General features: G+C 40.7%; 1 protein-coding gene across 1 annotated transcript; it reads left to right on the top strand.

Annotated features, from left to right (window-relative positions):
* Positions 1 to 2,056: 2,056 nt before the first annotated feature.
* Positions 2,057 to 11,271, top strand: SRI (sorcin; the record flags this gene model as incomplete). Its single annotated transcript, XM_080701425.1, has 8 exons — positions 2,057 to 2,110; positions 3,083 to 3,166; positions 4,822 to 4,891; positions 8,189 to 8,232; positions 9,222 to 9,369; positions 9,831 to 9,944; positions 10,657 to 10,715; positions 11,156 to 11,271. The coding sequence occupies 8 exons, from the start codon at positions 2,057 to 2,059 to the stop codon at positions 11,180 to 11,182; spliced, it is 600 nt and encodes a 199-aa protein (XP_080557551.1). The 3' UTR covers positions 11,183 to 11,271.
* Positions 11,272 to 17,008: the final 5,737 nt, after the last annotated feature.

The following is a 17,008-nucleotide window of genomic DNA, read 5'->3' as shown; positions in this document are numbered from 1 at the left end:
GGAGACTCACATAACAGAGGTTACCAGCCTCAGCAAGTACTGAGACTCTTGTCAACCTAACAAGATCCTGTTTCAAACAAACAAACAAACAAACAAACAAACAAACAAGAAAAACCAGGGCTGGGGATATAGCTCAGAGGGAGAATGCCCATGGGTTCAATCTCAAGTACCACCAAAATTTTAAAAATTAAAAAAAAAAATTTAGTTCTGGGTCTGAAGGGGTGGTAGCTTAGTGGTAAAGTACCTAACATCATAAGGCCCCAGGTTCAAGGCCCAATACTACAACACACACACACACACACACACACACACACACACACACACACACACACATCAATTCTTTGGTAGAAGTAGGAAGGAAGATATCTAGAGACTTCTGAAATGACATTTAGCATAGTCATTTGCCCATGAAACGAATTCCGTATTACTTACAAATATATTCTATGCTATAAACTCTCAAACTCGAGTTTTGAAAGAGCTATTATACTCAAGTTTGAATTGAGCCACATTATCTCATTGATTAAGGCTTCAAGTCTTAGGAATTCAACATGCCTGATCTACCGTATACTCTTTACATTTAACTCAAACACAAAACAGTTAACAGTTTTTTGTTTTTGTTTTTTGCTATGAGCCAATAAAAGACTATTAGAATTATCTCACGATTCAGGAATTTCGGTTTTTAGAGGTTATGTATTTAAAAAGAGGACTTGAGAGGGAAGTTGCTCATGATAGGAAAACAATGATCTTAAAAAAGAACGTAGCCCAGGACCTTGGGAGTGGCAGAACCTGGGCAGGAGCTTTTTAAATCCATGGCTCTTTCAATGTGTCTGTGCAACTTCCACAGCAAATGCTATGCGTATTAAAACAGTTCCCAGAAGCAGAAAAATAGAGTCTGGTCCTTAAAAGTCAAGGGCAAGTAAGCAGTTCTGTTATGGAAAGTACATAAAACCAGACTAAAATCGCATGTCTAATTTGCTTCAGATTGTTCAATCAATTAGATGAAAACTGTGGAGCAAAAAAAAAAAAAAAAAAAGCATTGTTATGAATAACTCCGACGAAATACCCGTCTCTCACCTTCCTTATGGCGGTGGACCGCGCGCAGGCGCAGGAGCACTTGTCTGCCCGGGAAGTACCGCAGGCTGACGCTGCGCCCAGATGCGGATGGCGCCGCCGCCAGGTGCCCTTAGTTAACGCTAACCTTTTCTTTCTTTTCTTTTCCTTCCTTCCTTCCTTTTTTCTTTCTTTCTTTTTTCGGTACTGGGGATGGAACCCAGGAGCACTCTACATCCGAGCTACATGCCTCAGCCCTATGTTTTCTTCTTTATTTTGAAACAGTTTCTCACTGAGTTGCAGAGAGCCTCACTAAGTAGCAGGGGCTGTTCGCGAACCGCGATCCTCCTGTCTCAACCTCCCAAATGCTGGGATTTAAAACCTTTTCTTGTACACGAAGCAGCTGAGCAATTTGCGGGAAAGGGATTGTTTTTCGCTTGAACCACACAAGTCATCTTTTGGATAAAAACATTTCACTCTCCTAGGAACGATCTGCGGACGCTGCTACCCTGCCCAGAAAAATGCCCCCGCCCTTCCTAGCCGGCCCCGGAGCTGGTCCCGGAGAAGGGAAACCCTGCCAAGGCCTCCAATGACTGTGCAGCCGCAAGCCCACAGCCCCCGAGCACACAGATCCTCAAGTTTATCCCTGCTTCTTACTCCCTATTTCAATCGTCTGGGTCGTCCGCCGGCATCTAAGGGGTTCCCTAAGGCATCCTGCACCCTCCATCCAAGCCCTAACTTGCTCCCAGCGGGTCCGCCGGGTCTGGCTGGTTTAGAAGCACCAGTGTGCCAGAAAACAGCCAAACAGGAAGCAGAAAGGAAGGAACTCGGGCTTTGTGCGGGGCCGGGCCGGCCATCCGTTTGGGTGGGGGTGGCCTCGGCGCCCCGCGGGCCTGGGAGCCGCGTCCCGCTCGCTCGCCCGGGGCTCGGGGCGGGGTCGGCTGCAGCGTCCCCGCCCGCCGTGTGGTGCGCTCGGGCGGCGCGGGGCGGAGGCTCAGTCTGCACCATGGCGTACCCGGGGCACCCTGGCGCCGGCGGCGGCGGCTACTACCCGGGCGGGGTAAGTGCGACCTGCGCGGGCGCGCGAGCCTCGGGGACCCTCGGGGACACTGAGGCCCGCGGCGGGAGGGGCGGCGCGGGCGGACCCCGGCTGCCAGCCCGGGTCCTTCCTCTGCGCGCTCGCCGCCTCGCCCGGACCTGCTTCTCTGTCTTCTCCCATCCCTCTGTCCCTTCTCCCCTCCCCCCGGGTGGCTCCGGGTACCCAAGCCACGGGTGGACGGGGGCCAAAGAAGCCCACCCGGGACTCTTGGATACGGAGCGTGAAATTGTACTAGTTGGGTGTCGGCTTCCTCCTGCTTCTCGATCCCCCGCCCCCAGCAACAACAGCCATTTTGACCCAGAACGGTCCTGCGATCTACATTCATCGCTTTCAAAGAAAGTGGGGAGTCAGGAAATTTTCGCTCACGTGAAAGTCTAAGAAAAGGTGTCAGGGATGCGCGGCCGCGTCTTGGGAGCTGTTTCTGAGACAGAGGTTTCCTGGCCAGAGAAGGAGCCTGGCCCAGAGGGACACTCTATTCCTCCCTAGGCCACACCTGTCTCAGCCTGGTACCAACTCCATCCTTACCTGGTACTTAAAACGCTTTGAAAACCCCATTAAAGCTCTCTAAATAAAAGGAAAACAATCCCAAGCCCTGCCCATGAGTTTTTGCCTCATATTTTCACCCCTGTAACTTGCAAGTTAAAGAGATGCTTAAAGTGGCTTCTCATTTGCACATACCGCTTTGGTGAGAAGGGATTTCGGTCCAAGTCACCAATTAAGTCTAAAGGGGTGAGACTGTGCGAAAGAGGTGGGGAGATTGCAAGTCAGCTGTGTACTGGGTGGTGGGGAGATTGCAGGTCAGCTGTGTGCCCGGTGTAAATCATGTGAAGGGCAGGCAGGCAGTTTTCTGACTTTGCACAAAAAGTCCTGGATGGTTAAAGAATTAAACTTGATTCAGTGTGATGATGCATTCATGTTTTTCTTTTTTCGCAGTATGGAGGGGCTCCAGGAGGGCCTACATTTCCTGGACAGACTCAGGATCCGCTGTACGGTTACTTTGCTGCCGTAGCTGGACAGGTAGGTGTTTCCTTTTAATATTAAAGAGTTTCTTTAATATTAAGGAACTGTTACCTTCTGCACTTTGTGTTAGCTTTTGATATAGTGGCACCAACAACACACTTTGCCCTGGAAATGAAGCCCTTTGCCTATGCAAAAGGAGGAAGGAAATTCAGAACAAATTCGGACAAAGTATTCTTTGTATTTAAGTTAGTTTGGTTCAAAACTAAAATTAGGGTCAGGTTGAACAGAATAAGGGATTATAAATATACTTTGAAGACTTTTAAGGTAGAAAACTGTCTTTAAAACTGAATTGCCAGAGTCCAGGGTGGTTTCAAGAGAAGAAATTCAAGATCTAATGCGCATAAAGCCTGGTTTGTACAAGTTAAAGACATGTATTGGTAATTATATAGCAAGAACTAAATGGATGCTTTGTTTTTGTTAAATTTGTTAATCTTTTACCTTTTGGTGATGGGTATATATGGTAAAAATCCACCAGCTTCTAAATATAAGAAAGTTACTTCTCTCAATAACAGGAAGTTAACCTTGTGAGCAGTTTACTCTCTCCCGGATGCAAATGCTGTCACCAAGTTACCTCTTCCGTGTCCATATTTGGTGTTGTGGCCTATTGACCCAAAGAAAGAATTCAAGTCAGCTTCCTAAGAACCATTTCTCTGCACTCCTGCATTGTATGACAGATCTGGTTGGCCTTGAGAAAGGACACTAGCCTAACTCACAAGGTCACTTTGTGTGTAGTAATTAGCTGTTGTTACTATACACTTTGTGTGTAGTAAACTTTGTGTGTTATTATAAATTCAACTTAGTCTTGTTCTGACCAGCAACTAGAAATATCAAAATCATAATATGAAAAATGCTACAGCAAACTATGAAACGAAATCCTAAAACCATCTTTTGAAATAGCACTCTAAGAACTACAGCTTTGAGAATTTGAATGGAAAATTGAGTCTAACACTGGAAGATGTTCCTCTTGAGTATCTGCTTAATCTGTTATTGATCTGTGTCTTTGAAACCACAAGACACAGCACACCTCAAGACTAGCTTTCTTAGATTGCCAGAGCCTCTGGCCTGTAAGTGACCCCGCCTGCTTAGCTTTCAGCAGCCCTTCACGTTACTGATCCTGCTCTCATCCCATAGTATTCATCCACTTGAAAACCTAGGCATTTATTTTTAAATCTCAAAACAACATGTATCTCTAGTTCAGCCAATGAGCAGGTACTGGGATCCTAACCTATATCTCCCAGATGTAGTTGTGCCCCAAAGAAGCTGTTGACGAAATCAGAAAGTGATCAAAGAGTCTTTCTATTTGAAGCAGGCCTTTTATTTTCTGGTGTCTGTGTGTATCCTGTTTTTTCTTCCTTAAAAAATGATTTTTAAGCAACTCCATAAATTTTATTTAAAAATGCTTATTTTGGGCAGTTTCCTAGCTTAGACTGAGAGAGGAGCAGTTTGCAAAGACAGGCTCTCTTTCATCATTGAATTATTTTGGGAATTTGGATGAAGAAAACTCACCTTTGGAAGACATTTCTTTTTTTAAAAAAATGCACAATGATTTTTATTTTCTATGTCATTATTATTGCTGCATTGAATACTTAAGGTAAACAAAGAACTTGAAAATACAGAACACTGTTGTGACTCCTTTCTGTCTTCTTCAAAAGGATGGACAGATAGATGCTGATGAATTGCAGAGATGTCTGACACAATCAGGCATTGCAGGAGGATACAAACGTAAGTGGTCGGGTTCCAAAGTTTCTCTAAAAGTACTCTCATTCTTTTTATTTTAGTCCTTATGTGTGATGCTAACCTTTAAGGAAACTGAGCTTTTCTAATTCAGCCAGGTTTAAATGTCACAAAGTAAATCAGGTTATTATTTCTAGATGTTGATTTTGAAATGATTAAGTCATTTTATTCTGCCAGGTTAGTAGATTTCTTGAATTTGAGTTCCATGTATTCAGAACCACTCAAACCCATGAGACAGTTTGGGTGGTCACCTTCCCAAAAGACAAGTTAAGGTGTTGAAATGAAATCTGCTGGGTCAGGTATCATCATCGATAGGCACTAACATTTGCTGCTGACTGTGCCTAGAGCTTCCTCTGTCCTATGCCTGGTGATGCTTAGACCTTTGAGTAGTTGGTCCTGTATCCCTGGTCTCTGAGCCTTGGTGTTGTGCACCAAGCAGTATCAATGCTTGACATGACTTTTCCCAGGTCTTTCCTCTCCTCTTTCCATTAAAGAAAATGTGTGCGGGCCAAGTAGGAAGTGCCCTTTCTACTTGCCCAACTCCTTAAACTAGTCCCCCTCTCCCTTCGTAATTCCTTAAAGACTGGGTCAGCTACCCATGCTTACCCCACCTTCCTACCTTGGGAGCTTTCTGCTGCAAGCTGCAGATGGGGAAATAGTTCAAAGATGCTGAGTCCTGAGTGGAGCGTCTCATCATCCCACACACATACTATGTAATTTATTTTCAAATCTAGTCTTGACCACGGTAAATGTCTATGATAGGTAGTAGTGTCTTAGCTCAAGTGCATTACCTGCCAACTTCTTAGCCAGTTGGTAATTGAAATGGAAGATCAAACTAAAGCCCCAGTTTCAAGGCAAACTGAATTAAAAGTGCCCAACTTAGATTTTACACCTGAGGATTTGTGGTGATATTTTCTACTTTCAGACATGATGGCATATTTACTAGATGGCTCTCTTTGAATTATTTATGCTTCTATTGTCCCTTGTTTTGTTCTATTTCAATATCCTATTACTATTTCCTAGTTGGGAGAATTAATACAAAAGAACCTTTTGAGTTTCTGTCATTTAATTTGGTCCTAAACAAAAGAAGCACTTTCTAATTAGGGGATTCTTTTTTTTACCATTGTCCATGATACAATAAATTTTTAATTGGTAACCTGAAGCAGTAGACTATGGTCTGTTAGCAGTGTTTACCAAAGTGAGGCAATGTCCGTCATAACCTATCATTCTACACCCTTCAGTAGAAATGGTGCAGCAGGTTTTTTAATCTGACTAGTGGGTTGCATATATTTAGATCCTTGTAAGAGTTTATTTGAGAAAGCCTCATTCAGTGCTGGCCTTAGATCAGTGCGTCACAGAGAAGACATTTCCTGAAACATAAGGTCCATTTGATTTATTAGATTTGTTTAGCATCCTCTGGTGGCCATAAAGATCTAGCATGCAAGTGGACAGGTTGATGAGAGGGATACTCAAGCCCAAGACCTAGCACTCCCCTCTGAACCATCTTAAAAGGAAGCAGTCATACCTAGAGGTGGAGATGATGAGGAAAGTTATCAGATGGCAACTCACCTTTTCTCTTTTCCTTGAATTTGGTTGTTCCTCTGTGGAAGGTTGAGAGAAACAAGTGGATGTAGGGATTTCTCACTAGGTCCATATTCTGTTTCTACTAGAAGAAAAGATGTTTAATGCATTCTAGTACAATGAATAAGAGAGAGGAGAAAAGGTAAAAATCACAACAAATATTATTTGAATAATTTCAAATACAATTTGCATTATTAAAAGCTATTTCTAGGGTACAGTTAACAATATTGAAAAAGTTATTTTTATACTCCAAATTATTGAGCACCAGTATTCTACTGATTTCACCTTATGTCTCCAAAGTTCCTGTTAGCCTGAGCCCTGCATGTAGTAAGTGCTAATTGGGTGGCTGTTAATGGATTTGGAAATTTTTCTGCAGTGGAGAAATTATGGCCCAATAACCTTATTGAGATCTCAAGCTAATATTATACATTGCATTTAAGCGTTGATAAAAGTTTTCAAAATCTCTCCTTTGCCTGTCTTAGAGGAGTATATACATGAAATGCAGGAGCATGCAGCTTCCCCCTTGGTGGTGAGAGTTCAGTCTTACTCATGCATCTTCATTCATTCAACCAACATACACATTTTCAATGAACACCTACCATGTGCTGAGTGTGCAGCCACGGTAGAGGCTTTGTGATAAGTATAGAGGCCGTGGATCACATAGGCAAGGCACACACCCAGACAGGAGTCAGGAAAGTTTTCCTTGAAGAATTGAAAGCTAAACTGAGGAGAAGAGACCATCCAGCAAAAACATGGCCAATCAATAAGTGAATGGGGTGGGGAAGTTGTGTTCCAAGCGGACGGTACAGTACACAGAAAAGACCCAGAGACAGCAAGGTTCAACCAAGGAAGTGAAAGCCCCTGAGGCTACTGCTGTGGTTAATGAGAGTAAGAAGCTAGCCGAGCTAAGAACACTGGAGCATGAGCATCGGGCCAGGACTTTGGCCTTTACCCTGGGAGCAGTGGAAGGCCTATACAGGGCTTTAACGTAAAGGTAACTTCCTGGACATGAGCGTGGCTCAGTAAAACAGTCAGGGTTATCTCTTAAGGGGTCCATGGAGCCATACAGGTCAGAAAAATGCTAACTGAACCAAGGAAGCGAGAGTGGAGCCGGAAATAGATTATAAAGCCACCTAGGCAATTGAGTTGACGGATAAGAGAATTGTGTCTCTCTTGGGTGACTGTTGAGTGGATGGTGAGACCATTCATAATGCTGGAATCTGGAGAAGCTGTTTGCCTCAAGGACCCCTCAAAACCTGTGATGTAAGCCAAACAGGATGAGCTGTGTCCTGTAATGGTTAAGCCATTCCTAAACCTTAATGCATCAGCATCACATGGGAAGATGGCAAAAAACAGATTGCTGGGCCCCGACCTACATGTTTCCCTATCAGATGGCCTGGGGTGAGACTTAAGAATTTTATCTTGTATTAGCTGTCAAGAAAATATTAACAGTACTATGTAATACAGTTGTTTTTTTTTTTTTAAGGATCTGTTTTAAAAGATGGTAAAAGCAAATTTGGTTTCTAGAAGAAATCCTTTTATCTTGAAAAAAATTTATCAAAGCTCCTTATAAATTTAGTTCTACATGAACTGAGTTGCATATAAAAAATGAATAATCACATTCATAGTAAATTTGAATCAATTCAATGTAATATAGAGTTTTGAAATTGTATTTACATATATGTTTTCTTCTTGATTCAACAGCTTTTAACCTGGAGACCTGTCGGCTTATGGTTTCAATGCTGGATGTATCCTTTGCTTCAATTTTATCTAGAATATTTTTTTTTTTTCTGGACTAACAATTTTCTTCCTAAAGGAGTTTGTCTCAGAATAATACCCAGTAAACACAAAGTGACCACCACTAAAAAGCTTTGTGAAGCTGGGGATGGTGGCACATACCTATAATCCTGGTACTTAGAAGGCTAAGACAGGAGGATTGCAGATTTGAGACCAGCCTTAACAATTTTGAAAGGCCCTTAGCAACTCAGGGAGACCCTATTTCAAAATAAAAAAATGAAATAAAATAAGGAGGGGGTATAGCTCAGAGATAGAATGCCCCTGGGTTCAATTCCAAGCACCCCAAAAAAGATTTTTAAAACTTTGTGTGAAATAATAGCTCTTAAGATGCAATTTGATAGAAATGTCAGAAGTTTAGTAAATAGGATGTTAATTGTTCAAGAATTTGAGGAAACAGCAAAGTAGGACAAGAGTGCTGGGAACACATTTTCCCCTCAATACTGGTTGCTCCGTGTGGTTCTCCCACGTCCCTCACATCCCAATCTCGCTGTGCTGACCCTGAGGTGCCTTCCATCCCAACTTTTTTTTTTCCAAAAGTAAAACCTTTGGGTCTGGGAAAGTTTAAGGAGGAAATGTTAGAGCCGAAGATGACCTCAGGACAACAGTGTCGGGGTGGGAGGAGGGACAGGAAGTTGCAGCCAGATTCTAGTACCAAGACTGTACCAGTGGCTCCCAATGAGTTATCATCTTCTTCTTGTTAGACTTCTTGGGCTATGTTTGTCCCACAGTAAAAATAGGTAGTCAGAGCTTTGTTCCATAGGTCCTTTTTATTATATCTTTTTGTTTTGCCATTAATCTTTTTATGATATCATACCAAGAGCAAAGCACAGTAACTTGTTTTAACAGAGAGAGTATTGAATTCACCTTATCCTTGTTCTGTCACTTAATCATTAGAAAATGTTACAAAAGGAAGAAGTTCTGATCCTTGACCACAGTTTAGAGAGACATGTCTGGCACGATGGGGTTCAATGAATTTAAAGAACTCTGGGCAGTACTGAATGGCTGGCGGCAGCATTTCATCAGTTTTGACAGCGACAGGAGTGGAACCGTGGACCCTCAGGAACTGCAGAAGGCCCTGACGACCATGGGTGTGTGTGAACAACTGGATTCTGTTAACTGCTAGGAAGTGTGTCTCCCTCAGTGCTACTTGAAACATTTTCTCTATTCTTAGCTAGTCTGTGTTGTTCATAATTAAAGTGTGTCTGCAGTCTTAAAAAGTAGTGTTTGAGCCGGGCGTGGTGGTACACGCTTGTCATTCCAGTACTTGAGAGGCCGAGCTGATGATCGTGGGTTTGCAGACAGTGTCAGCTACTTAGGCCTTCCACAACTTACTGAGACCTTGTTTCAATATAAAGAATAAAAAATAGGGCTGGGAGTATAGCTCCGAGGTAATATGCCCCTGGGTACAATCCCAAGTACTAAAAATAAAAAAAATAAAAAAAAAAAAAAAATAGTGTTTGATTATTTTCTCATGTTTTTTTTTGTTTGTTTGTTTTGTTTTCCAAGCCTTTAACTTTTTATGCTGGATGATGGTATCTCTGCCTTTCAGGATTTAGGTTGAATCCCCAGACTGTGAATTCAATTGCGAAGCGATATAGCACCAATGGAAAGATCACCTTTGACGACTACATTGCCTGCTGTGTCAAACTGAGGGCTCTCACAGGTGAGTCTGCGATAATGAATAACTTACAGTTAAAGTACATTTAATTAAACTTTGCAAAAATGTTCCAAAACATGTCCAGCTAATTTTGTGCTTGCCTGCCTGCCGCCTTCTTGCTGGGGACTGAACCCAGGGCTTTGTGGGGATTGAACCCATGGCTTTGTGCATGCTAGGCAAGCACTCTACCACTGAGCTACATCAGAGTACGATTATGAGTTATTTCTATTTAGAATGTGAAATAGTTGGAAAGTGAAATTAGGACCACTTAAGATACTTCTAAATGCTTTGTTCTTTAATTTCTTACAAGTAGGTAAGATGAAATGGGTAGAATATTTTATCACAGCCCATTTATATTATGAACTCCACTCATCTGTTTCCTAATTATGCAATATCTGTCATTAAGAAGCCTGGAATTTTTTGCATTTATCACTGTAAGGTCTTGGAAGTTGCATAGCTCATACTGACTCTGGGATAAGGTATTTTCTCCCAGCTCTGCAATAAAAAGACAACTGTCTAATTTCCGTCTATTATATCACTTCGTTGCATATAATTTAATATTCATATGATTGGCTTCTTTGCTGTGGTCTTTTATTTTGGCTTGGTAGTACCAGTTAAATGTTACTGTAGTTTGAACCTAATACCAAAATAATTAACTATTGTGATTTTAGAAAAACTGTAAAAGAAAACCAACAAATTTCTCTTTGTTGTTTCACAGATAGCTTTAGAAGACGGGATTCTGGTCAGCAAGGTGTTGTGAATTTCTCATATGATGATGTAAGTATCAATAAAATAACAGCTAAGTAAATGGGTGGAATAGAGAAAGTATGGGCTTTGGCATCAGACAGCATCATTTAAGACACTTCTAAATTCTTTGATCTTTAGTTTCTTTTTCTCTAAAATAGGAATAATCAGCTTAACCTTGTGTAAGAGCTGCACAGATTAGCAGTGCATAGGGTCTTTCTTACCAGTGTTGGAGAGAAAAAGAGAAAGTTAAAAGAAAGGACAGAGTCTATTCACAGTGTTTGGTAGGGAAGCCAACATTTCACAGAAAATACTGATGCTGCTACACTTTGGCTGTGTGTGTGTGTGTGTGTGTGTGTGTGTGTGTGTGTGTGTGACTCTCAATTCCAAATTAGCTGCTGATAAATAGGCTATGCATGGGGAGCTAAGTGTTTTGAGGTCTGTAGTGTAACACTGAGCTCTCTCTGTTTCAGTTCATTCAGTGTGTCATGACTGTGTAAGTCAAGAGGAAGCTGTATGGACACAATCAGCATTCCATCTGGAGTTCGCCTTTGCTTACTCTGCCTTCAGTAACGTGTGTAAACGTAACATCGCAACTTTCCCTGACAGCTACTATAAAGTTTTACTGCTTTACACATAACTGAAGTTTTTAGTTTTGATAATAAATTCTTTGGAATTTAATAATATAAGATCAAGTCTGTTATACTAATTAAATTTCTTTAAGCTAGTATCAGTCATGCCTTGTTTTCCTGCTAAACTTCTTTTATATAAATTTGAGTATATAAGATGCTTAAGGCACATTACTTACTCTTCTTCATTATATGAAAAACTTATAATCAGGCTGCAGCAGTTATCTTTTCTCTTCCAGGGGAAAGTGGTTGAAAGTTTTGTCTGAAATATTCTTATTTAAATGATGTAGACCCACTTGGATGCAGAAAACAAACATGGTGATCAATGGCAGGGTTCACCTTAGTAGAAATTTAGCAGAGGCTTTGGATGTACACATATATAATGGCTTTGTGAATGAACAGGAAATGCTGATTATTTTCTCTTTTTAAAATATATTGATAATTTGAGTCACAAATACTGTCATCAAGTCCATCTTTACTACCACCCATTCAAACCTTTGTTAACTATACTTAAAATCTTATCTATTATAAGCTTAACTGCATAAAAAGGAAATTGATACCAAGAGAATATATAAAAAATTAACCAGTCATTTTTGACTAATGGTATTTTAGGTGACTTTAATTTCCTTTATACATTTCAGTGTTTTCCAAATTTTCTATAATGTGTATGTTCCCATTTTAAAATTATAGGTGTTAATTTTTAAAAACTGATGCACTTGTTTTGATATATCATGTGTTCACGCTTTTAAAAATACACAGCAAAAGGACTGAAATAAATGCCCTAGAGTATTGCTCTGGCCCCTAGGACTCAGGGTCTTTTCTTCTTTTTTCCTATAATTTTTCTAAATATTCAATGATAACAATATATATGAGGGAAGACATTTTTAACAATTTCAACTGTGGGCTTCCAATAAGATCTATATTCTAATGCTAGGCACACCCTTACTGTGTGTTCTGGTTATTTTAGATAACTTCAAAGATCTCTGTTTCTACAACTTTGAAAAGGAGGTAGTATTTCTGAATATGAAAAAAGTGTGTTGGTATAACAGGCCCCAATAGTGTTTCTATTTCTTAAATTTAAAACTGGCTGCTCTGCCTTTTTTTTTTTTTCCTTTTGGCAAGAGAGTACAACAGATAAAAAATGATACTGGTGTACTTTTTCCATCTTATTTTAGGAAACAATATAAGTATTAACATTCAAGTGAACAATTAGTTGTCAGCCACTGAAAATAAAAGTTTTCAGAGTGTCTTCAGCCTTATTTCACTAATATAGTTTCAAATATTGCTAAAATTATACATACATATTCATTCATCTCATAAATACTTATTTGACCCTAACTTACAATTGTGTGTTTATGTCAAGTAGTTATACCCAGGTTACATGCCAGAGGTGAAGCATCCTGCTGCATCTTATATGCATGATGAGTCTAGGTGTCATCCCAGATGTACTTTCTGTGTGGCCACAAAGCTTTGCCTGGGCATGGACTGCCTGGAAAGAGCCCAAAGGACCAAGACGCATGGGCTCTCCTTCCTAGTGCCAGTATCTGCTGTTCAGTTTGAGCTCATAGAGATCTTCTGAGGAAATCAGTTCAAGGAAATGGAAATTCCCTGGATAAGTATACTGGATCCAGTATAATTCCCTGGATAAGCCGTAAGGAAGAAGTACCCTCGCTGACCCAGTTAGAAAGTTCCCTTCCTCTTGATGAATTTGAAGTAGCCACCCCTTTTCATCACACACAGCCAGTCTTCATTTACAAGAAAACCTCGGGTTGCCTTGTTTCTATTTTATGTTGGGTTCTGTGTTTCATTTCACTGAACTCTTCCAGTGCAGCCTCATCTACTTCTTGAGAACTGTTTCTTGGTCCGTTTCTCTTGTATTAAAAGCATGGTAAAGCTGTGAGTTGAAATGTAAAATGCTTCAATTATCTGGAAAATTAAGTTTCTTAAAACCGCCCAGCTGGGCCTTGTGTTTTATGGTATCATTGTGCGCTTTATTCTTATACTGCAAAAGGTTCATGATTTCCAAAAGTTCTTACGATACATTTCACATACTTACATAGGAATGTGGCTGCCAAAGGCCTGGTACTTCCCGGGGACGAGAGAGTTGGCACAGAATCACAGCACAGCAGTCATTAAATTCATGCTTTCGCTCCTATTGAGCCAACTTGAAGTCTGGCATCAGCATATTCCCGGTGGTTCCATCCCCCCGCACCCCCCAGAGATGGCATGTGAGCTACAGTTTCTTCCATCTCTGGACTAGGCTTGCTCTTGCTTTGCCCCAACTGAGTGCATTACTGTTTCAGTGTCTATCTAAATGAATGATCACATTCTTAAAATATTATAAATATGAGAAATAGAGCTACACATAATCATTGTAAATTTTACATTTCATAATATTCACGCCCTTTATCAGTGGCTTCCTTCTATTTTCTTCTCATAGCACCTTGACTAGATTTTTTTCCTATGCCTTAACTGAATTTTTTATTTTTATTTTTATTTTTTGTGGTACTGAGAATATAACCCAGGGGCAGCATTCTATCTCCAAGCTACACCCTAACCCTATATTTTATTCTTTATTTGGAAACAGGGTCTCACTGGGTTGCAGAGAGACTAAGTAGCTGAGGCTGTCCACGAACTGCCATCCTCCTCAGCCTCCCAGATGCTGGGATTATAAGCGTGCACCATCATGCCCGGCTTTAACTGGATTTTTTTCATGAGGTGAAGTCAAGGAAATTGAAAATACCTATGTAGACTGTTGACTAAAATGAATATGAAGGAGAAGATGAAAAGGCCAGGATCGAACCATTCGTAGGCAATGAATTTAATGACCTAACCTGAATCCATCCAAGACCCAGTGCTGTACAATGCAGCCTAAGTGAGATTATTAAATAAGCATCAACACTTGAGCTCTGGGGCAGGGCACAAGAAATGAATCCTCACTGAGAGTCATGGCAGGTGGCACACACTTGTAATCCCAGTGCTTGGGAAGCTGAGATAGAATGGCAGGTTCCAGGACAACCTCAGCAAGTAGTGAGACTCATCAACCTTAGCAAGCCTCTTTCAAACAACAACAACAAGAAAAACAAAACAACCCAAACAGCTGAAGGGTGTCACTTTGGAGGTAGAATGTCCCTGGATTCAATCCCCAGTACCAAAACAACAACATCAACTTTTCCCTCGATGAAGCAGGCGATAGTGAAAAAAATGTTTAAGACATTATTCAAGTTCACATTGGCAAAAGGGAAAGGATGTCCATTTCCTCTGCCTTCAACAATCCAATGTGTTTATTTAATTAACAAATTCCCAAAGAACATGTCACTAGAGTTGGTTATAAGATGATGTGTAAAAGAGCAAATATGTGAATAAAATTCTCTGATAAGAACAGAGAGAAAGAGGGAGAGTATGGCAGGTGGATAAGTAGTGAAATCTGCCCAAAAAATTGAACACCCAGGCTTTACTAAAGGACTCTTGTATTTCTCATCAAGGTCTCAACTGGGATGATATAGAACAGAAAACAAACAAATAAAAAACACCCAACTCTTTGTATTAGTACCCTGACAAACTTTCTACCAAAAAAAAAAAAAAATGACCAGAAGAAAGAGATTAATTGATTGATTAAAGGGAATTGTGCATCAAAATAACATAAATCTTTTATTGAAAGTCACTTTATTGATGTTACAGTGAGAGCAACATAGAAAACTGGAATCTTACTAGCTTCAGAAATGAACACTAATAAAATCATGTCAGAAATTTGAACCTCAAGTTACAGTGACCTTTAAAAACAGCAAGATTTTTGTTTACCTACAAGGTGCGAACAATTTTATAACTTGAACAGCCATAAAACAAATCACATTTGCTTAGGAAAGCAGTCGCCATATACATTTCCATTGGTGTTGGCCCAAACCCAATAATTTTTAAAACAGTATCAGAACCTGAAGTGCAGAGTAGCAGAGAGGATATTAAAACGATGCAGATCTAAGTATATACACATGAATACCTGGTTACCAAACGTGAAGCTGTGCTATTAACGTTTTTGCTGGGTGGCTCCCATCGCAGGCAGATGGACATCACCCCTCAGAGATGAGTGTGGGAAACACTAGTGCAGACCTACGCTGACTAACATTATATACTGCTTTCATCAAGTAGAACGCCCAGTGTCTGAAAGATGTCCTTAGGGGATGCTAGTTTGGGGGGACAAGTCTTCCAATAAGTTAAAAAAGGAGTACATGCTTAGTAATTCTGAATGAACCTTTTGTTGAGCACTTTTGCAATTAGTGTTAAGAAAACAAGTTCTCCATACAAAGATGTTGATTCACTTTTACCCATTAAAAAGACTGGTTATAGAATCACAGTTTGATTTTGTGCTGGATTAGGAAATAAAAGTGGGGTCATAATCAGGCAGTGATACACTTATAATTTAGCAGGAAATCTTGTACTATTTCTAAGTACTTCACTTTCTGTATTGTGTTCTCTGATATAATTTAGCACCGCTATATTTAAAGATTTGGGCCTTTTTGCATTCTTTTATTAGAGTTCAACCATCAAAACAAATCACAGCCTGAAACTTCTTTAAAAAAAGGTTAAGCCCTAAGGTGAATGCGGATTCGTGCACATGCTCACATAAGTGAGAAAAACTGACCTTTTCTTCAAAACCCTGGAACTTCGTGATGATGGTTTCGTAAGCACATTACCTTAATAAGATTGTGTAGTTTCATTGTATGCCTTTTTGTAAGATGAAACAAAACAAAACACATTTTTCAGGTTTTGGTTCCACGGATAATTAGGAACATGAAAAACTGATGCTCCTGACCAACACTGCCACCCTTAAAGCACCTCTGGGTATAATACAGTAGGTTCTGTGAACAACACAACAGGACACAGCCCTGGCCCGTGAAGTACTTGTGGAGCTGACACTCAGTACAACTGCAAACCACACAAATCTGTCTTAGACACCTAGAACCTTTTCCCTACCACGTGGCCACCTTGAGCTCTTCTTCGTGCCTGGCTTTCAGGGTCTTCTTGTGACTATCCACCCTGCTTTTGTATCAGGACTAGGTAAATGACCCCTGATCTCCCAAACTCTCTACTGCTTGTCTTTTCTCCCTTCTGAAATTCCCACCCTAGAACCCATTAATCAGTGACTTACCAAGTTACATCATCTATGCTGTGTGCCAGAGGGAGGAGACTGGTGGTACGTCCCACCCTTACTCTGTACCTCTATGGTTCTGCCAGTCTTCACAGATTCTGCCAATTTCCACTGGCCACCATGATGGAAAGTTTCTCTCTGTGTGTGTGTGTGTGTGTGTGTGTGTGTGTGTGTGTGTGCGTTACTGAGGATGGAACCCAGGGACACATTCTACCTCTGAGCTACACCCCCAGCCCTATTTTTATTTTTTGTTTTATTTTGAAACAGGGTCTCACCAAGTTGCAGAAGGCCTCACTAAGTTGTTAAGTCTGGCTGCTAACCTGTGATCCTCCTGTCTCAGTCTCCCAACTACTGGGATTATAAGCACGCACCACTATGCCTGGCTAGGGTTTGCTTTTGAGTATTTATATTTCTGCTTACAACTGAAGCTGTGCCATGTTGGGATCTCTGACAAAACAATGAATAAGATGTGAGTAGAAATAGTGTCCTCTGCTTTCTGAAGGAAAGCATCTTTGCTTTGCATCAGCAAGTGTGTGGTAGGAAAGATGCAG

This window comes from Muscardinus avellanarius, assembly GCF_963383645.1.
Source record: "Muscardinus avellanarius genome assembly, chromosome: 9".
Classification (NCBI taxonomy): Eukaryota; Metazoa; Chordata; class Mammalia; order Rodentia; family Gliridae; genus Muscardinus; species Muscardinus avellanarius.
Note: the sequence above shows the minus strand (reverse complement) of the source record. Positions and strands in the feature narration are given on the sequence as shown.